The 22,121-nt window shown below is 40.6% G+C and overlaps 3 protein-coding genes across 5 annotated transcripts; 1 reads left to right on the forward strand and 2 right to left on the reverse strand.

Moving 5' to 3' along the window:
* Nucleotides 1-710: 710 nt before the first annotated feature.
* krtcap2 (keratinocyte associated protein 2) lies at nt 711-3,670 on the reverse strand. The gene is made up of 5 exons (XM_005732094.1): nt 3,550-3,670; nt 2,930-3,084; nt 2,690-2,753; nt 1,362-1,428; nt 711-1,259 (listed from the first exon to the last, which is right to left on the reverse strand). Exons 1-5 carry the CDS (start codon nt 3,551-3,553, stop codon nt 1,139-1,141), a joined length of 411 nt encoding a protein of 136 aa, XP_005732151.1. The 5' UTR covers nt 3,554-3,670; the 3' UTR covers nt 711-1,138.
* A 408-nt stretch (nt 3,671-4,078) lies between these two features.
* On the reverse strand, nt 4,079-6,893 carry tmem107l (transmembrane protein 107 like). Of its 2 annotated transcripts, none has more exons than XM_005732097.1 (5): nt 6,528-6,893; nt 5,371-5,438; nt 5,193-5,293; nt 4,604-4,700; nt 4,079-4,476 (listed from the first exon to the last, which is right to left on the reverse strand). In XM_005732097.1, the coding sequence occupies exons 1-5, from the start codon at nt 6,612-6,614 to the stop codon at nt 4,407-4,409; spliced, it is 423 nt and encodes a 140-aa protein (XP_005732154.1). In that variant the 5' UTR covers nt 6,615-6,893; the 3' UTR covers nt 4,079-4,406. The 2 variants fall into 2 exon arrangements, with proteins under 2 accessions (XP_005732154.1, XP_005732153.1); XM_005732096.1 differs by lacking the exon at nt 4,604-4,700 and adding an exon at nt 4,773-4,869.
* A 506-nt stretch (nt 6,894-7,399) lies between these two features.
* On the forward strand, nt 7,400-16,016 carry trim46a (tripartite motif containing 46a). Of its 2 annotated transcripts, XM_005732098.1 has the most exons (12): nt 7,400-7,640; nt 8,412-8,670; nt 9,156-9,303; nt 10,086-10,284; nt 10,363-10,509; nt 10,602-10,697; nt 11,093-11,346; nt 11,434-11,555; nt 11,653-11,982; nt 12,641-12,870; nt 12,987-13,054; nt 14,305-16,016. In XM_005732098.1, exons 1-12 carry the CDS (start codon nt 7,581-7,583, stop codon nt 14,750-14,752), a joined length of 2,361 nt encoding a protein of 786 aa, XP_005732155.1. In that variant the 5' UTR covers nt 7,400-7,580; the 3' UTR covers nt 14,753-16,016. The 2 variants fall into 2 exon arrangements, with proteins under 2 accessions (XP_005732155.1, XP_005732158.1); XM_005732101.1 differs by lacking the exons at nt 12,641-12,870; nt 12,987-13,054; nt 14,305-16,016 and adding an exon at nt 12,176-12,343.
* The last annotated feature ends 6,105 nt before the right edge of the window (nt 16,017-22,121 follow it).

The following is a 22,121-nucleotide window of genomic DNA, read 5'->3' on the forward strand; positions in this document are numbered from 1 at the left end:
TCCAAGGAGATGAGGAGTGAAGGGCCTGAAGACTGTTATGGTTAACTGAAAACTGAAGTAAAACTTAAAACTGAATGAAAATTTTAAATGATCTACAGAAAAATGAAATCTTAAACAATATTGTTTACTTGCAAAGCTGAAAGAAAACTGTTACTACATTGGTCGAAGAAGCATGAAGACAAACTGATGCATGATTTATTCAGTCAAGGCTCTCTCCGTGTCCGCATCAAATACCTTGAAGAAGTGTTGTCCTTAAATTCTCTGTGCTGAACTTGTAAAATTACTCTCTTAGCATATATCTCATCGATATAAACATAAAAAAAAAACATTAACTTTCCTACTGATGCTAATAAAAACTAAATATTTCCTAAAAGTGGAAAACTCAAACAAAATCATCAAACCCGATCTGGCAACTAATTGAAACACAGACACAAATTTAGCTGAGAGAAAAGTGAAAACTAATAAAACTTTAAACTCTTGTGTTACCACTAGAGCCACCAGTACTTTTGCTAACCTTTACACCACTGCTGTCCTCTTTAAATGCATATTTCAGTATATAACAGAAAAATAAGTGGGCTGCAGCACTCTTGACTATGGGAATGGCTGCACAAGGAATATTTACAAATATGCCACTGCATGATTTTATTACATCCCCACACAGCTAGACTGCAGATTACAAACTGAGCAAAGGTAGAAGGAAGCACAACACATTGAAAGTCTTTCAGAAAGTTTAATTACAAAAATGGATTTGAAAAAACAAAACAGAAGAAAACTGAATACACAGGAGGAAAGAATCTCTTTGCAACCTTTTTAAAAAGAGCGCTGATTAGAAAGGGATGGAACGTAAAACACATTTGGCCTTATATCTACCATTTCTTTGTGATTCAAATTTAAGAGAACTGTAAAATAAAATAAAAAATACACAACCAAAGGACCAGATTAACTACTACAGGCTTGTACTCAATGAAATGATGACTTAAAATAATAACCCCAAACCAAATTTTATATACCTAAAAAAAGCCTAATAACAAAGGATCATTGTGACAAAACTGTGCATTCAGCTGTGTAGCAATGACCACCAGCACCTGGGGAATAATGACTGGTCGAAGTGTGATACAAGTGTGATCCAGTGGGCTCTTTAGTTCTTCCTTTTGCTCTTGCTGCCAGCTTTGGCTGGTGTTACTACAGGAACAGCTGCTTGGTAGAGGGCGGCAGACACTTTGTTGATGTAGTACAGGGCAAAGAGGGAAAAGATGAGGCTGAACAGGAAAAAAGAAAGAGAAGTATTTTAATAATCAAATACATTTAGAAGTGCTTTCTAGATGCTTTGGGTAAACGTGTTCTACAGAGGAGTCACTTACCAAGTAGTGACACAGACACGGTGTACCAGGCCAGAGGCAAACAGTGAAAGGCACAGACACAACAGAACTGCAAGATGACACAGTAAATCATATAAGTGATGAGCATTAACATGAGCCTACAGATGTGCATCGAGGTAATAATGTTAGAATGTTATTTTAAATTTGCATTGGCTGTCATGATGATACGCAAATCTGGACCAGAGGGTAGACTCAGCTCATTGAAACTAGCATCTTGCCTAACCAGTCAAAAGATTTGTGTGTGTGTGTGTGTGTGTGTGTGTGTGTGTGTGTGTGTGTGTGTGTGTGTGTGAAGCCTAGAGCCCTCCTGCACAGAGGTAGTGCAGGAGCTTACCTCAAGTCTAGTAGCAGTGCTGTGTTTTATTTACCTTGGCTAACTAAAGCACACACAGAAACCAGCTGCCGCTTATAAATGCTACTACTACTAATCATCATCATCAGCAGCAGCAGCAGCAGCAGCACCCTAAATTCGTTGTCTGAGTCAACATTTATCTAACTTTTAATCTCTCCATTAGCTCAAATGTTTTGTTGTTCTGGTTTACCTGACGTGGTAGATTTAACATCAGCAAGATGTTTAATATAATTAAAATGATTTTTTTAAATGTTTTAATTTATTTTAGGACTACCTAACAACATTAAAAAATGCTCCTTATCAAATAAGCACTTTACATTTTCTTCTGAGGAGATTCTTATATTTGCACATGAACTCGACAGTGAGACATTTAGTGAAGACGTTGCATTTTCGGTGAATGTTTCAGCTTATTTTTACTGTAATAACTGTGTTACTGACAGTGATTGGAGCAGTATTTATAATTAGCATTTTAACAGGCACAAAAACCCTGAACAGGTTTTGCTGTGGCAATCAGAAGCAAACCACTGTAACTGCATGTAAACTGTGTTACACTAAATTACTTTGCAGATGTTGATTCCTGTAGTGACCGCTGCTCTTCAGCCTGCAGAAACCAGCATACAGCGGCTATATATTGAGAGGAACAATTTAGCTTTATTATTGTTAATTTAGTCAGACTTTTGCTTCTTGATTATTTTTTGCAAGGTTTGTGTACAAAAATCAAACATCTTAGAGAAGATCACTTCACCTGAACAGGGACTTAAACCAGCGATCTGGGTTACCTGGCTTCTCTAACCTCTGACCTTTACCTCAACCAAGATTTCCACCTATTATTTAGGCTAGAGTTTGGTATAAACAATTCTGATGTTTCAGGTAAAGCTGAGCTAACAGTTAACTCAGCAGAAATATTAAACACCATGTGAACAAGAAAAAGGCCACGGCATGGGCCATCATCACTTACTCTCAGGGAATATCTTGGCCTGGAATCCCTTTCCGAAAACCAAATTTTCCAGATTATTAAATGCCTGAAGCCAAAGTTAAGGTGCGACTCTCCTCAGTGACATCTATACATTTTTATGGAGAATATATAATAAAAGTCTGAAAGTTGTTCAATAAATACAGATTTCCAAAAGAACTGTGCAGTTTACTGATTAACAACATTGGCAAAGCAATTCAACTCTACATGTCACTTAAAGGATACAGTCAGGGAGCAGATGAAGAGGACTGAGCCCAGAAAACCTCCCAGGATGGTGAGCCACTCGGTGGATGCCAGCTGCTTACTGAACATCTGCATCCCCGCGAATACCAGCACGGAGAGCAGACTGGATAGCACCAGGGAGGTTCCAGTGTTCACCGCTACAAACAACAGAGATAAACTGTCATCTGGACAAAACCGGAGACTATCTGAGGCTAAAGAGTTATCTAGTATAGAACTGTAATGCAACCGAAAGTAAACGATGGTTTTAAATGTCATATCTCGTTTGAATTGGGCAGTCATACGCCTTGGAACTTAACGCCACGTCAGTGTTCACGCATAACGTTTCCCACGTATAGCTGTTAGCTCTGTGCTAATCAACTCAAATCTGCACCAAAACACCCCTCTAATATAATTTCCTAAATGCTCAGCACATAAAAACATTTCTGGTACTTTACAGTAACGCTGGGATTGCTAGACTGTAAGAAAGAAATCTGTGTTAGCGTGGTTTACATTTAACATTAGCTACACAGGACTATAAGACATACTGCACACTGAGACTGAGGATATCTGCACATCTATGTCTGTGCTGACGATGTGTCTATTGATAATTATGCAATACATACCCATACTGTAATACTTAATTATAGTCCCCGTGACGAAGCACCAGTAAATTAAATTTAACTTCGACGAGCCAGCTAGCTGCCCCGGCTCTAGGAACTAAAAAACAGATTACCCGGCTCTAAAGTCAGGTGGGACCGGTGGGAGGAGCCACATGAGCTCTCCGGGTGAAAAAAAAATCAATAAAAGAATAAAAATCTAAATAATGGTTGTTTGATTCCACTAAAGTTCAAATCGAAACATTTATAAAACACAATTATGTGTTTGCATTACAATTACATTTCTATCGTCTAAATACACACAAACACACACACGTACGTTATATACATTATGTTTATATGTTTTGTGGATTTCTAAAAGTAGAACTTCATGGTACAGTTCAGAACAAGTGTGTAATTATGCTGGCATTAAATAATTTAACTCAATTTCAATTTATTTCAACAGAAATTACAACTTAAATGTATTTACCAAGAAACACTTTGCAGTAGATGCACTAGAACAAGCTGAAAGAAATAATTTGAACACACACACAGCCAAAGCAACAAAATAATTACAAGCTTTATTTACTTTTACAGAGTAACTGACGCTACAAACACACTATATAAACAAAACACTCCAGTTCCAACATACAAAAAATAGACATAAGGTAAAAACGTATGCTACATCAACTTTATTCAAATGATATAAAAATAGATTAAAAAACATTTTAAAAGTGTGTTTTATGCATCCCTTACTGTTGGTGTTTTGTTCTGATATATGTCTGGTATCCACTCTTTTTCTGTAGCTACAGTATATCTGCTAACAAACTGACAGATGTCTACATCCAATCTCGGTTTGTACCATCGTACATCCGGACTTTCCTTCATAAAGGCTTCTTCTTCAGTCCAAAAACGGCTATGAACAGAAGAATCTCCACTAAAGCCGGTAGAACACTAAAGGAAGAGCCAGAGAGACACCAATGTAGGTTATACTTCTGCTTATAATGCTTAAAAGAGGCTATGTCACTTTGAACTAGAGACATAAATACTAATATTCACATCAACATGCATACAAACCAACCTGCAGGTGGCAAAAATAACCCAGTAAGTCCAGCATTCCCACTTTTCAAACACAAAAAAAGACAAAGACACTGATCCGCTGCAGTGGGCAGCCAGTGCTGGTTGAAACGTGAGTCAGGGAAAAGAACTTTGGAAAAATACAACAACATTGAGCAAGCTTATACACCAACCTGCAGATGGCGAGGATCCACCAGTAGATGTGACACTCCCACTGCTCAAATAGAAAGAAAAGCAGAGCCACTGAGGCACTGGCATGGACTCCTGTTGCTATACCAGGTAAAAGATAGTCATGGAAGTGTAACTGATCACAAGCACTTTTGAAATTATTGCTTTTCTTACACTAACATCATTGCAGTTGTTACTCAGTTACTACCATACATCTATCTGTTTGCCTTGGCGTTACATATCATCTCAGTTACAACTGCAAGCTTTATATTTATTTGGTGTATTTGCATGTTTTTGGACAGCCAGTCACAAATAGTCCTAACAGAGGATGTGGAATATATATGCATAATAAGTAATAAATGTAACCATTTGGAATCAAAACACAGACGATAAATAAGAGTGTAAAATGTGAGTGAAAAGGATACAAAGGAGGCTTTGGCTACAGTTGAACATGGACACTCCTGAAAAGAAACCAGCCAGCTCTATAGCAAACAGACCGAGAGTCACTGATAATGCCACCACCAACCTGAAAAAGAGAATACATATAATAGATTGGAAGATGTGTGCACAAATGTGTCAAATGTGTTTAAAATATTTACTTACTGTCTGTCCTCAGTGTCATACTGCTCCTGTGTGAAATCCAAAGGCAAACAAGCTTTCACATTATTTTCCTGTAAAGTAAAAGTTACAAATTGGTGTAATTACTTCTTAAGACATGAGGAAAAAGAAGCAGTGTCAACTCCAATGCTTCTGTTGTGATGGACAACTTCCTCCTGACTCGCTCCATTTTCAACATCCTTTGTCCAATTTATCCACTATTTCTTCTCTGCACATGTCCAAACCCTGTCAGCCTCGCTTCTCTGACTTTATCTCCAAACCTCTAATCCTGAGTCGTCTCTCATCTACTCATTCCTAAACCCAGGTATTTAAATTTATCCACCTCCACTGCTACACCCTTGCACCACCTCTTATTCACACACGTGTGTTCCTCTTCTCCCTGGATCATAGCTCCACTTCTCCACCTGATCCTTACTCTAACTACATATCACAATGTTGTCTGCATACATCATAATCCACGAAGACTCATACCTGATCTCATCGGCCAGCCTGTTTATCACCACTGGATACAAGAAGGGGCTCAGAGCAGACCTCTAATGTAATCACACCCTCACCTTCAACCTGTCACACCTACCACACACACCTCACTGTCCTCATACATGTCCTACATCACCCTCATGCTAGTCCTTGAGTTATAAGTACCACAGTTTCTCTTTTGGACTCTATCATATTGTTTCTGGTGGACATCAAAATCTTTGGCTTCCTGATGCCATGCAGCTGCTCCAGTTCTTGTTTTTTATTTATTTATTTCTATTTTATTTATTTATTTTTCCTGACTTCATCACCTGACAAAGATTATTCATATTCATTTATTTTTCTTTTTGTTTCGTACATCTTGTAAGTCCAGATTTGAATCTGAATTTGAATTACTTCCTACCTTTCTACCAATTTTTTTCTTCTTTAGCGCATTGGGAGAAATTAATTATGTCTTCTTCTTTTTAAGTGGTAAACTCTGAGGTCTCTCACATGTTGACATTTTAAAATTTATTTTAGTTTTTGTTGTTGTTGTTTGTTTTTTAATTTTCCTGTCGAGCTTCAGTGCCAGTATCTGCAGATTATCGTCACCCTTTATTGTGTTCATGGATATTTACAACAAATTATCACAGAATACAAAAAATTGTTTGCCATGCTTGCTTACTTACCCTCGACCAAAAGATTGTGATCACGATGACGAGGTGAGCTATGATGGTGAGAAATCGTGCGGGGACAAGGCTACTGACCGCCGACATGCTTGAATAAAGTGTAGCTAGACAACAATTCAGAAAAACTACGGTATTAGTGCTGGACGGGAAATGCAGCTTTTCGGCAATTCAAATGCGCCTAGTAGCTACTATAAGATAGCAAAAAGTACAAATAAGATAACTGCAGCATAAACACATCCGCCCATGTCACTCTTTTAACTCGTATTCCATATAAAATACGAACTAATTCATCCGATTTCCCCTTGCTCTGATTATTACACGAAAGGCGGATGCTCTGGTTGCTACAACAACCAGCGAACGGGTGCATCCAGTATTACTGACCCACCACATGAAAAAGCAACATACAAAGGTTCCGGACATGGAACAACAATTTAAGAACTCGTGTATGTGTGTGTGTGCTTGAAAAAACAAAACATTGCCATCTAATGGCAAAACGAAAAACTGCCACCAGCATATGTATCAACATATAAATACTACGGAGGAGCTGCACGTTCAAGGAGCTGGAGGTTTATTTCGAAAAACTGAACTGCAAATTGTTTTAAGCATTCTGGATGTGTGTCTAACACATCCAGAATGCCATGCGTGAAAAACCCTATAAAATGCTGTAATTGTATAAATGTTAATATGTAATCGGACATTTTTATTTGAAGGTTTGTCATACATTAAAATAAAATAAATCTAGCTCGAATATAATAGTGCCAAGTTCCATTCTAATTGTATTAATCGGTCTTTGAGCAATGCGACTGTGGCAGCTGTAGCCTAAACCAGTACAAACCCCCCCTCCTCCCATCTGATTGCTACGTGGAGTGGACTCGTTGCTTTGAGACAGACGGCACTGAATCGGCGTGTGTGAAAAAACACACCTCTAGCACGGCTACATCAGGTCGAGGCCCGGGCTTGCCATACCTCGGTACGGTAACCCTGCTCAGCCTTTCTCCAGACGAAAAAAGGCGATCCGTTATTGTATCGCAGAGACATTTGCATCGAGGGAGTATGGCAGAAGCGGACTTACAAACCTTTACATCTATCATGGACGCGCTGGTTCGCATCAGTGTAAGTGTGACGCTCATTTTATTAGCCATTTTTTAACCATGTGTGCTCTTTTTAAAAGCGATCTGTTTACCACCTGTGCATTTACCTGTGGATCTTTTCCATATTGCACATATGTGCGCTGATGATGAAGGAATGTGTGGCATTTCTTCCTTTGGAAGGTATTTTTTTGCATCTTGAATCAACGAAAAATGGCAATGCTCTAGCACTGTGGCTGGAAACGTAAAACGGGGCCACTGTGACCACAAATGCATTAATTAAGTAAACAAAAAGTTCTAGTAGATCAAATGAGTGTTTGAGCATTAAAACCAATTAAATATGTTGGCGAGTAGTAGGTTAAAATACTCGTGATGCACATGATGGGAAGATGCACGTTGTCATAGAAACGGGATGCTGCGTTTAAGTAGCTGCAGCAATAGAAAGGGGCCTCCAGAACCAGTAAAACTGATGCTGGTGGACAGAATGAGCAGAAAAATGCATTTTCATTTTACAGATTTAAAAATCTCACTGCTTTGTACTTCTCTGAGTTGTGTAAAGTGCATCTAATTTTTTTTTTTTTACAGGGTACAGGTAAAGCTAGATGAGTATTCAGGGGAAAGCTATTTATTCATCCACGTTGGCCTTCTCTGCTCTCTGTATATTCAATGCCAGCCTCCTACACATTGACTATACATTATATCACAAGACACAGAATGTATAGAGCAGCCGATTCCTTATTTATTCTAGTGATTCAGCTGTTATTTAGTCTTCAGCCTCTTTCGTCCTCCTCTCCAGTCCAACATGAAGAGCATGGAACAGGAGCTGCTTTGCCCAGTGTGTCATGAGATAGTGAAGCAGCCCATCATCCTGCCCTGCCAGCACAGTGTGTGTCTGCTTTGTGCAGCTGAGGTGTTGGTACAAAGAGGCTATCCTCCTCCAGATCTCCCTCCAGAGCCTTACTCACCATCCTCCACACCCAACACCCGATCCCCACGACAGACACGCAGACCTGCTCCCAGGACGCCTGATCGCCTGGAGCGGGTCCTTAGAACAGGTAAAGGAAATGGTTTGTGTGTGTGTGTGTGTGTGTGTTTGGCATTCAAATGAACAAGGATGATGTTGACGTGGCATGATGTCACTGTCCTCTCAGAGTGTCATAGATGATTTAACAGACACATCAGCATCCTGCCGCACATCCAGAGCTTTATGGATTCATCTAATGACTTATTTAAGTGTGTGTAGAGCAAGAAGATAGAGTCCGAGAGTCCTTACCTCAAGGAGACACGAAAGGCAGTAAGCATCTGCCGAGCAGGTGTGTCGCCAAGGTGTCTATGTAAGCAAATAGTTTTTCCTCTAGAAGTTTATTTTTCATGATGATCTGCACAAATGTGGAGGCAAATTAGAGTTTTGCTTCCTTCCTTTTCTCACTAGTCCGCCTTTGTTAAATTCCTCATAAACTATCTCTAAAAACCTTGCTTTTTATTCTTCTGTGTCTGTGTTTCTTTCCTTTTTATCCCCACACCTGCATCACTCTCCCAGTGTGTGGGACATACCCAGGGCGACGGCGGAAGGAGACCCATCCCCCCATGCTGTTTCCCTGTCCTTCCTGTCAGCAGGATATAGAGCTCGGGGAGAAAGGCCTGACAGACTGCCTTCGCAACCTCACCCTGGAGCGCATTGTGGAGAGGTATGTATACGCACCAACCCCATGAATATCATATAAGTGCTGTAGCATCACAACCTCAGGTCAGGCAGAGAAAGAGCAGACACCTTTTAGCTCCCCCATGCATGTCACCTGGCTTTATTTTATCCAGTGGGAATGTCGCATTATAAGAGCTGTAATAGTTTTGGAAAAGCACTCTAACCAGTCATGCAGGCAATGTGTAAAGGCAGCAAATGAAGAGTGAGGCCAGTGCTGCTTTATAAATGAGACAGGAAATCATTTGCTGGAAGGAGTTGCAATAATGATCTTTTTCCTTTACTCTTGATCCAAGACTGAGAGCAAAGTGCAGGGGCAGCTGTAAAAATGCAGTGCAGCATTGGTTAAACTGTTAATTTTTATTTGGACTGAAACACTCCTCTGGCTTTTTAATTCCCCCACCCCTTATCAGCTCAAACAAAGGAGATCAAAGTGAGAGGAGCTGCTTTTGAAGCAGTGAGACAGGGAGAGACACTCTCACACGCAGCAGTTTGTTGGGTGCCGCTGCTTCCTCCCCTAGAATCACTGCAATTGGTCGGGAAAGTGTGACGGTGCATGTTTTACTGTGCAGGATGCAATAACAAGGCAGCTGCTGGTGATGTATCCAGGTCAGGCAGTTGAAGAGTTGCCTTCTTAACTACTGAAAAAAGCAGGCCACAGTCAGATGAGCTCATTATTCCCATTTATTTTTTTTGTTGCTTTCTTTCTTTGCCGCTGCAGAATTATCACAGCCTTGCCCTTATCTCCATGTACACATGTCTGTCCTTTAGGTACAGGCACACAGTAAGTCTGGGCAGCGTAGCCATCACGTGCAGTTTCTGTAAGCCTCCCCAGTCTCTGGAGGCTACCAAGGGCTGCGCTGACTGCAAGTCCAACTTTTGCAACGAGTGTTTCAAGCTCTACCACCCGTGGGGAACGCCTCGAGCTCAGCATGAACACATTCTACCTACCAACAACTTTAGGCCAAAGGTTGGTCTCTGTTTTTATCTCCGCACATGATACAAAGTTGCATCTCTTCCAGTACATTAACCCACCTTTGTGTTATAGGTTTTAACATGCACAGAGCATGAGCAGGAGAGACTGCAGTGGTACTGCCGTACCTGCCAGAGGCTGCTGTGTCCACTTTGTAAGCTACGCCGTATCCATCATGGGCACAAGGTTTTGCCTATAGCACAAGCCTACCAGGCACTCAAGGTGATTTTGAGGGTGGTGGTAATATGTTTTTACTGTGCTACAGCCCTGGTGATTGCAGCATAGCAGTGTTAGCTTTCTATTTGGTTTTCCAGGACAAGATTACCAAGGAAATCAACTTCATTTTGGCAAACCAGGAGACAATACAGAGTCAGATCACTCAACTGGAGGCTGCCATCAAACACATGGAGGTGTGCTTCTCCTCTGCTTTGTTAAAGTAGCTTTTGATCTTTGTACAGGTGCAACAGTATTTGCTAGGGCTTCAAATGCAATATTTTGGGGGTTCATTTTACATTTTTAGCAGAAAATATGTCATTGGGATAGCAATACTGTCTAGATCTTACCTGCAGCTTTCTCCTGAGTTTCTCAGCAAAAAAATGTAATTATTTCACTGAATTTAGAGGAACTGTGATGCTTCAGTAAAGTATGAATGGACTTCAGTTTAACTGACCACTTTCTTTTAACTACAATTGCAACACAATGTGTAAATGCCATTCTAAAAGCATCGTGATTTTTCCCTGAATAGCAACAGTATCTCCAATCTTCATTCTTTCCAGCTGTTTTTGCATCCTCTCTCTTTCTGCAGGCCAACAGTGCAGTGGCTCTACAGCACTTGACTCACTGTATCCATGAGCTGGGAGCGGCTGTAGCTGAGCGCCAGGGGTCTTTGACCTTGGCCTTGGAGGGATCCCGCAGCAGAAAGGAGGAGGCCCTGTCCTCTCAGGTCTTTGAGAAGCAAGGCCTGCTGGAGCAGGCCGGTCTAATGGCCTACACTCAAGAGCTGCTGAAAGAGACGGATGCACCCTGCTTTGTGCAGGCTGCGAGAATAACACACAACAGGTAAGAGATTCAGCCGTTTTCATTCAGTTCGATTTGTTACCTTTATTTGAATTTTCTTAAATTCCTTTTATTATCTTATTTCTCCAGGCTGGTGAAGGCTATAGAAAATCTCCAGTGTTTCTCTCTTGCTGCCGAGCCCTCCTTCAGACACTTTCACCTGGATGCATCCAAAGAGATTAAGATCATAAACAATTTGGACTTTATACAAGGTGGGTTGTCAGCTTCTTTGTTCCTGCAATACATGGTATGTTAAAGAGTTAAAAATGAATAGTTTAACCTCCGTATCTTTGCAATTTTTCTCCACAGCTCCACTGGCTCCAGTCATTGACACCCAGAAGACGTTAGCTTACGACCAGCTTTTTTTATGCTGGCGGCTCCCTCAGGACTCAGCTCCAGCATGGCACTTTTCTGTTGAATACCAGCGGCGAGCAGGAGGAGCTGCGGCCACGTGGGGTGGCATCAGATCCCCTAATTCGGCCACAGCTTGGCTGCGCATCGATGAAGTGAAGGGGACTAATGCTGTGGTCGCTCGACTGCAGATGGACAGCGTGTATGTGCTGAGAGTGAGAGGGTGCAACAAGGCTGGCTTTGGAGAGTACAGCGAAGAGGTTTACCTCCACACTCCACCGGCACCTGGTAGGATGTGTACACACAGTTGTTTCAGTACAAAAAGTCTTCATCTCGCCACTCTTTTAATTAAATTCTAAGATTAACAAAAGCTGTTTTTTCCCCCCAGTATTCATATTGCCAGTACTCATTTTCAGCCAATTGACTAATCTTTGTTTCTTTTCTCTCCATCCCTTGATTTCCTCCATTCCCATTGTTTTAGTTTCTGCAAAAGCCTTCCTTTATTTGCTCTGCATTCCAGTGCCATCCCAGTCATACTAAATCTGCTTCTGTCTTATATGCCACAGGTCTGTTTTTCTGCACTTTCCAAAATCATTTGTGTTTGTACATTTTGTCCATTGTTACTTTTTGGTATTACCGGTATTCTAAATAATATTCCATTCAAAAGTATTTGTCATTATAAACATATTTGAAAAGGTATATGTACAAATCAAATTTTACTCTTTACCTTTATTGTTTTTCATGTTTTTGTTGTAAAGCCATTTCTTACTATTCATCTTGAAAACAAAGTTTTCTTTTCATTTGTCCTTTATGTGTTTGTCTCATGCTCCTCTTTGCCCCTTTTTCATTTTCTATGCCTGAGCTGCAGGATCTAACCTTTCCTTCTTTCTGATTCCTTTCCTTTACCTTTCTTGTCATCTCTCTCCTTCTTTATCCTTCCTACCAGTCTTGAGTTTTTCTCTAGACTCTCGCTGGGGCTTGCATGCAGACCGGTTGGCACTGGGTAAAGGCCAAACCTACGCCCGCAGTGTGCCAGGCCTCTCCCTTCTGCAGGCTGCCGATCGCACACTAACATCTTGCCACTTGACCTCTGACTTACTGGTGGCAGACTTGGCTGTCACTCAAGGCAAACACTACTGGGCATGCTCTGTAGAGCCTAGTTCCTACCTGGTAAAGGTAAGAGAAAGTGTTGTCGATCATGTTGTGAAGAAAGCTTTTTAAAAAATCTCTTACATGCAGACTCACAATGGATGTGACCAAAGCTTCTTTCTTTTTGCTCCTCTCATTTGCAGATAGGAGTTGGGCAGGAGGCTAAGCTACAAGAGTGGTTCCATCTCCCTCAGGACATGGCCAGCCCTCGGTAACTAAACCTTACCCTTTTCAACTATCCATACATACATCGTCTTCTGCTTGTCCTTGTCAGGGTTGTGTTTGAGTTTATTTAAACTGATTGGTTTCCTGGCATGTACCCAGCTTTTAAGCATAGTGTTGAGGTCAGGGCTTTGGGAAGGCCGTTCTAAAAGCTTAATATTAGCCTGCTTTTTGAATTCCACAACCAGTTTAGATGTATGTTTGGGATTACTTTGCTGTTGGAGCACAAAGCTGTGTCCAAATTTAAACCATAAAGCTGTTGATTTGAGGTGAAGTTGAAGAATTTGGAGGTAGTCCCTGTCCGTCATTACCTCATTAACTTTGTGCATTATTCCAGTACCACTGCTAGCAAAAAAGCCCCAGAGCATGATGCTGCCACCATGCTTGACAGTTTTCCTCAGAAGGCTTGTCAATGTGGCCAGCTGCAAATTTCTATTGAGTTTGAAGGTGTTGATTATGGAGCAGGGGTGTCTTTCTCAGTTGGCACCCTCCATGGTGATGTAAAACTATTTTTTTGCCGTGGACAGTGATGCTGCTGTTCCAGCAGTTTCCAGTTCATACCAGACTCGAGCCTCTGTGGTTCCTGAGTTGTTCCCAAACATGCTAACCAATATCCTCTCATCTGAGTTTGACAGTTTGGGTCTTCCCCATTCAAACTTATGCACACAACTCTTGTTATGTGAAGTCATTAAACATGTATGTACATGTATGTATAGTTATTCAATGCTGGAAAAATCATTAAAAGCCTCAAATTACCATGACATTAAGATCCATGATAGAAATAGGAGTGTCCTGTCACCTATATTTTAAGCTGCTTGCTGGTTGTGGCTGAGGTAGTAGAGCCGGCCATCTATTAGTTTCTATTATCCGAAACTTGTTGGTTCAGTCTCTGGCTGCTCAGTGTGCATGCTACAGTATCCTTGGGCAACATACTGAAAGAACTTAGACATGCAAATGACTGTTTTTATGAAATGGTGAATGAGACATGTACTCAAGTAACTTTAAAAGCACTAAATAAGAGCCAGTTCATTTGCCATTCAGTAACATGCCTCTTATTCAGATGGATAGGAGCCATGCCAGTAAATTAAATATATTTCTAACCACTTGGGGGCAACATAATAGCTTGTAAACACATGAATAACATTACTACTGTTGGCCACTGCTGGAAACAGCATTTTAAGTAGAAGAAACTGAATCAGGTCTACTCTAAGTTTTGCTCTTACCTCCGCTTCCTCCCAGCTGCGACCCAGACAGCGGCCATGACAGTGGGGCTGAAGATGGCCAGGACTCCCCTCCATTCTGCTTCCTCACTATGGGCATGGGCAAAATCCTGCTTCCTCAAGGACACAGTCAAACTCAGAGCCAGGGTGACAGCCAGAGCCATGGAGCAATGCACTCCCACAGTAGCAGCCACAGTAGCATGTCTCACCCTCACACTGCTCCTCTGCCACCTCGGCTAGGAGTGTGTCTGGATTGCGACAAAGGACGAGTCACCTTCTACGATGCCCACTCTTTGCGTATCCTATGGGAGGGACACGTGGATTGCTCCGCTCCGGTGTGTCCGGCATTTTGCTTCATCGGCGGCGGAGCCCTGCAGCTGCAGGACCTCGTGGCCAACCGGAGCATTGAGGAGCCACCACCTCGGAGAGTAACCATCCAAACAAGAGCAACGAATCTAAGTAAATAAACAGCTCAGAGATGAGTCTGTGAAATGATCCCAGGCAGAAAATGCTCTCTGGCTGAACTGTGACTGCTAAATACAGTTCTAGTTTTCCCTTCAGTGTGATCAATATAAATATCTGATGTTCTTTTACAGTTGCACTTGGCCTGAATTGATCACATTTCTCTTTTGGCTCTTTTTTTTTTTTTTATTAAAAAAATTACTTTGGAATGCTACAACTAAGGACACTGTAGCCAAAGTGGTTTTAGACTATGCAGAATTTTGTTCACAGGGTCTCCTCAATAATCTGTGTGCAACGCAAAAAAAAAAATCTGCTCTCCCTTTACTTTTGGCTAATTTTTTCCCAGAATAATTGGATAGCATAAGCTGCATGCAGGTGTAACTAAGATTCATAACTTGCGTATATGCAGATAACTGACTGTCACCTTGTGAAAATAACTCAGATGTACTGTATGCCTAATTTTTTTTATCTTAAATTTTTATGTAGCGCCAGCAATGTGAATATAAAACAAAATTAGAGAATGTGAATTTTCTTCCGTAGTTGAATAAAAAGCTTCAGTTTTGGTTTTATATAGTCACTGTTTTGCATTTCAAAAGAATCGTGTGGCTTTTTGGCTGCGTAAACATGCTCACAGTTGCCTACATTTTTTGTGTGTGTGATTATAACACAAATCAAAGAAACCTTCTGAAGGAATAGTGTTCTCGTTATGCTGGTTGACATAACCATGTGAATACATTTCAATGTGTCACATTTTGAAAAGTTGGAAATGTTCATGGCTTGTTTGTGTCTTGTGTTTATGGTGTTTGAGTGATTTACACATAAGTGTTAATGATCAGGTAAATGAAGTGGATTACTGAGGAGACAAACTGAAGTACACTTTATAGTTCACTTTTCCTCCCTATACCTTTTGAAACCTACAATATTAGCTAAGTTACTTATTTCCTGTTATGTATCATTTAAATGCAAAGAGTTTACACTGTAGTATTTTCAAAATGACAGGCTCTGACTGTATTTTGATATGATTTTTTTTGTGGGTATGTGTGGGTGTGGGAGCTCTGGCTGTAACTTTCACCCTTTCTGTGGTATGTATGTGTGTGTATCCTGTCCTGTCCTGTCTTGAATAACTCGTCTATACCCCGTACATATGTTCCAGCACAGCACTTGAATGACTCGAGACTGTAGCATCTCAGAAATCAGAGTCCTCCTGATTTAGACTTTGCCTTGCTGGCGGAATGTTTCTATCAAGTCAAGAGAAAACAATAAAAGAATGGCAACTATGATGTGGAGTCACTTTGTGCTGAAAAATTCCTAATACAAGTATAGTACTGTGAAAAAGTCTTCAGGTATCGCTCGTTTATTTTTATTTTTCTTGGGAAATGGGAAATGGGTGCAACAGTCTATTGAAACATCTGCAAATGTACATGGAAAGAATACAGTAAAAACAGACGTTGTGCAATTCTAACAGCCGCTGGCTGAAATGGAGCCAAAACCATGACACAGCCTCCACTTTGTTTTATAGATTACTGTATACACCGCTCCCCTGACCTCATCCGTGCATACTGACATCAACTGGAACCAAAGATTTCATATTTGGATTCATGACTCCATCAGACTTGTTTCAGTTCTTGTGTAATACAGCACACCTGAGCCTTTCCTTCCCGTCCTTGTAAATTGCTTCTTAACAGCCACCCTTCCACTGAAACCATTTCTGATGAGACTTCAATAAATAGTAAAGGACCAGATGCATCTCTCAGCACATGACTTTCAGATACTTTTCATCTAGCCTAGATGGTTTTTAGGCCTTCCACTTCTTACTTATACTTATCCAAATTGTCCAAAAGACACACTGCATACAAAATATTTACGGTTTTCAGCTAATATCTCTTCGCACTTAACCCTGTTGGTACAAAGATACTATTTTATGCCTGCCAAAACTGAGTCTTTGGCTTTTTCTTTTCTTAAAAGAAATTCAGCTAAAGAAATGAGAACAACTGAAGTGTTTTTGCAACTAGCTACGTAGCAAAGACTTAATTTAAAATTGGTACTTTCTATATTGTCTGTAGACATAAGTTCTATAACTTATGATCAAACAAACAAACAGAATAAATCATCTGACATTGTTCAGGTACAAAGGCTGGACTGCAAATAATTGGAAAAGCAGCCAATGTCCAAAGAAAATCTTTAAAAGACTTTTCTACAGCCTGAGGAGCTATTGCCCCAAACCACCCTTGATTTCTTCAACAAAATATGAAGAAATCAAGGATGGCTCAAGAGTTTTTCACAGTATTACATATGTATATGTATCAGTAAATTATCTCTTTTCCCTGCCCTTGAGCACCACAACATGTGAACACAAAGGTTTCTCTGTACTGAAGAAATCACAAATAGATATGCATGACAATTTCTTTAGTGCTTCTTAACATTTTGTCTTTTAAATTCGAATCCCCCCAAAATGAACTTAAATTAAAGCATTTCATCATCAACTGACATGTTTTCATACAATACCCAACATTAACATAAACACAACTAGTGGTTAAATTGCTGCACACAATAAAGACTTTGACTGACTGCAGACAGCAGAACAGTAGTCTCAGAGGGCTTACCAAAACAAACCCTATTTGTTTGCATGTCATGGAAAAAACGCCTCTCAGCGTGTGATGCCCCATTGCGTGTAAGGGCAAGTGTGCCAGAGCTGCTTAAATGGATAAAGTGGATGTTTTGTGCCACAGGGTTTAAATATAATCAGCCAAGACACACCTTTGGAAATCTGACACTAAAAGCAGCAGAAAGATTTCAACATTTGCATTATAGCATGTTAACACTAGACGAGACAAGGTGAGTGGGTTGTTGTTTAACAGCGTAGTCATCAAAGAAATATATTTTCCAGAAAGGTAGATGACTTAGATACATCTTACGCAATCTCAAAATTTCTCTGAATTTGTCGTTGTCCTTTGACATCAGCAGGGAGCTGTTGAAATCAAACCAGAGCTGAAGCTCTTGCACTTCAGGAGCTTGCAGTATGGAATATTCAGCATTAGGGGGCAACATTGCATTGTCCAATTGTCCTCTTTTTTGTTTGGAAAAAAAAAAAGTTCACAACAGGTGCACACTGTGTCAACACCGAGCCGTCTGGTCACAAATCTGTGATGACATGTCAGATAATGTTAGGTAATGGGAGCATTCAGCTTCTGTTTGGTTCATCTGAACCAATCTTTGTGGTGTTCATGGTGTTAGACCTGGAAGAATATTAATCTTGCTCGTATCTATCTCGTCTTTCTTTTTCTTCTTTTTGGGCACAACAGAAAAAGAAAGAAAACCGCCCACAGGGCCCAAATCTAAAAATCCACATTGACAGCACACTGTTTTCCAGTGAAGCGTTATACAGACACGTTCTTGCTTTTTGTTTCCTGGTGTTTTTTCTCACCGCAGGCCTCTGTTTGCCCTGTGGCTTCACCATTTCTTAGCTACGGCTGAGTTTAGCGTAAACGTGTTTACCAGAGAAAAACCCGCATCACAAAACTCTGTATCTGCACGTAAACACGTAACTGTGTCTCAACAGAAATTTGTTGTGATTTGTGACTTCAGTGGAATCAGTACGTAATCATGAATCATCTGCAGTATGCACCTATACCTGAAAAACCTGGATTTTTTTTAGAAGAAATCTTAAGTGATAATAAGGAATTCTAACCCTCATCTTAGCCCAGCTATTGTTAGTGACTAAAATTCTTATTAAATTCCTGTTTGTGTATCATACTAGGGGCAGGGATAGCTCAGTAGGTAGAGTGGTCACCCCATGATCGGAAGGTCGGTTTCGAATCCACTGAACGGCTACTCTGAGGTACCCCTGAGCAAGGTACCATCCCTACACACTGCTCCCCGGTGCGCCTGCTTAGTGGCTGCCTGAGTGAATGGATCAAATGCAGAGAGAGTAATTCCACCACGGGGATCAATAAAGTATACATTACTATGCTAGACTGTTTCCTTTATCTATAAAGGACATTTTAAAATGTTTCAATGTAATTAATCACAGGTTTCCATATTTTTGTAATGACAAAAAGTGTTTTGTATATATATGTATGTATTTAGATTTGGTGTCAGCAAAACTATAGACAATTATAGACAAAATGTGATGAAACTCACAGCAGGCTTGAGTGAATTATATATTACAGTGAAGTAGTGTCATTTTGACATTAAAAATATAGATGAACTAGTGACTCCATGATATTTTTTGTCATTATAATTGTGCAGGGTTTCATCCTAACTTGCCCATCTCGTGATCCTGATCAGAACAAAATATAGACAAATATGTTCCGTGTAAATCTACAACAGTCTAAACACTGAAATATCTGAAAATATAACCGTCAAAATCAGTGCCTAATTATGGAAAAAATACCAGTAAATTACAAAGAAATCCAAGCCTACAGTGTCCACAATAAAAATAAAAACAATCCACATATTTCCGGGTCATAAATGAAACCACACAACTTTCCGCTGTCTTTGCCACACCTTTACAGTTCCTGCTAAATTTAAAAAAAACAAAGCCCTGTGGAGAGTTTTCCGAGAAGTAAATTTATGGTAGGAAACATTCTTAGATTTAAAAATATCTCAACACATGTGTATGACAGGGATCACCTTAAAGTGATCAGACTTGGCCACTTGCAGGTTAAAAGGCATTTTGATTTCTTTACATATTTGATATATCACAAACTAAAAAAATAATGAAACAAAGTATCAGCTAAGTAAATATAGTTGTTTCATAACAGGGAATAATCTTAAACTGGTATGCAAACCTGAGATTTTCTGTTTACAGTTTTACTGGGAATACTGTTAAAAATGCTGCCATGCAGAATAAGTTTCATATGCAATGAAATGCAGAAAAACTTTCAAATGTGCATACAGTGCAAGAAGCTACAAAAATGTTTGCTAATGAAAGCACAGGCTCCAAATCCCCTGAACAGCTGTGTCTCCCGTTTTTCAGCATCTCTGCGCATCGCAGTGGACGCGTACATCGTACGTGCAACCACGCAGATATACACTCTTCCTCAGCTCCCTCAGAGGACCTCAGCAAGCTCCAACTGGTTGAAACTTTTTTCCCCTCAAAAAACAGAAAAATTAAACCAAATATGGCAACATTACAACTGGCACAGTAGGTTTGACACATTTGCGTGTCCCTGCACAGAATTCCACATGCACATAATCAAATTCAATTCCACTTTCCAGCTGCCATTCAAAAACAGAACCAAAACCACACGCAGACACACAAATCTGTGATCTATCTGCACTCTGGATGGATGCCAGAATGGGATGGCATGCTCAGACAGGACCAGTGCCCCACGGGTTCTCCAAGTAGTTACGTCTGTGTGTCATTTTTAGACCGGAAAAAACATTACCTCTTTAAAAAGTCATTAAATGTCCTATACCACCTGCTCGGCTTGTTTTTCTTCAGAAAATCTCACCTGTTTCTTCATATCCGGTGCACAGTATGAGTCATGATTTACAAAGAAATAAAAACACGTAAATAAGTTATAAAACCACCAAAGGAACGAGTTAAATTAAATGTTGTGCCTAAGACATCTAATGCCTCTGTTGTTGGGTCCACTGCTGTCAAGCACAGCTGGGGAGTCTCAGATATGTTCTGGCAGTAAAACAAGAGGATACCTGACAAATGATTTATATCAAAGGTGAAATGTGTATGTTCATCCATGCTGACAGGGTTTTGGTCCATGGGCTCTCCTCTGACAGCTTAATGACTAGCTGTCACATATCACTTCACTCCCGGCTCAAATTTTGAAGGGCGACAGAAGCAAGAGGGAGAGGAGGAGGAGGAGGAAGAAGGAGGAAGAAAAACAATCTGGGAGACAGAACACGCCCAACCACACTCAAACCCTTAAGACACACCGGAGGTTCTCCCTGTTAATCTTCAAGGTACAGAGCAAATGTCTTTCAGCAGCTGCTGGAAACAGTGAAAGAGCTTAGGAGTCACATTTGGCATGTTACTCTGTGTGTGCATGTGTGTGAGATAAAGAGAGGGAAGGAGGAAGGTGGTCTCTGTGTGCAATCTACAATGTGGGCATTTTAGGTTCTTCAGCTGTGCAGCCTCCAGGCTCTGAGGAGAAAACGCTGATTATAAAGTCAAGGTGGTAAAATTAGGAACAGAAAACCACTTGCTGCACATGGCTCATCATAAATACCTATACCAACAACTGTACAGAAAGGGAAAAGCAGGCATATACACGCACACCAATAAAAACACTGTAACTGACAGTTTCAGTATAATTGGTAACCGGGTGAATTTTATAGTTGTCTTCTGCCAGTCAATGAGATCTGTTGCATGAAAATGCAACAGCATCTTTTTTTCTTTGTAGTCTTATCCTTTCTGCTCTGCTTATATAACCTATATAAATCTTTGACTGTCAGATTCATGGAACTGACTTTCACTGCAGATGATCTGAGCACGGGGCCAAGGAGACAATTTCGAGGTGTGTAATGCAAAGCAGGAGGGAAACTGCAAAAGAATGCAAAGATGTGAGTAAGAAAAACAATGAGGCAAAAGACAGAGGAAAACACACAATGAAGATGAGGACAGAAAAAAAGATGCCAGCATTGAGAAGAAAAGGAAGAACAGTAGCTGACCATGAGAATAATTGGATAAACAAGTAAAGGGAGGAGGATAACAGAGATGGTTGGGAAGGGTGAGGGGCTCACAGGAAAACTGAGAGAAGCACATTCCTTTTCCCTCTTCTTCCCTTCAAAACAGCAGCTGGGACAGGTGTGCTTTTACTGATGGCAGAAAGTGCACAAGCTGCTGACTACCTCCCAGTGTGCTGTGTGTATGCCTTGTGTGTGTGTGTGTGTGTTTATATGCTGAGTGTGCACACTGTTTGGCTGCTGACTGCATGTTAGCAAAGACTTTGTTGTGTGTAATTACGGGGGAAACAAAACCCACGGATCAAAATTTGCCCGTAACGACAAAAATAGACATCTGAATGCACACATGGTGTTTGCGAAGGAGAGGCTGTGGGAGTGTCTGTGTAAGACACAACATGCTGTAGTTGCTGTATATACAATGCGTATACACCTATGTTTAAAAGGACATGGGCAAAAGTACAAGAGTCAGCTTGTGTGCGTTGTTTAAGGAGACAGTCTCTGTGACAGGAAACAGAGGGATCCTGTTTGTGAGTCGTACTCATTGTTCAGCTCCTCACCCCCTCCTCATCAACGCTACTACACCACACACACAAACGCGCTCATGTACACAAGATAGAGCTCATTTTACTACTTGGCTGCCGACCAAAGACGTGTACTCATCAGCGTGAGGTCTGTGTTTTGATTTCCTGCCTCGCACTTAACACGTTGTCTCTTCACAACACAGCC

Source organism: Pundamilia nyererei, unplaced genomic scaffold (genome assembly GCF_000239375.1).
Source record: "Pundamilia nyererei isolate P.nyererei 1_Seehausen unplaced genomic scaffold, PunNye1.0 scaffold00045, whole genome shotgun sequence".
NCBI classification, from domain to species: Eukaryota; Metazoa; Chordata; class Actinopteri; order Cichliformes; family Cichlidae; genus Pundamilia; species Pundamilia nyererei.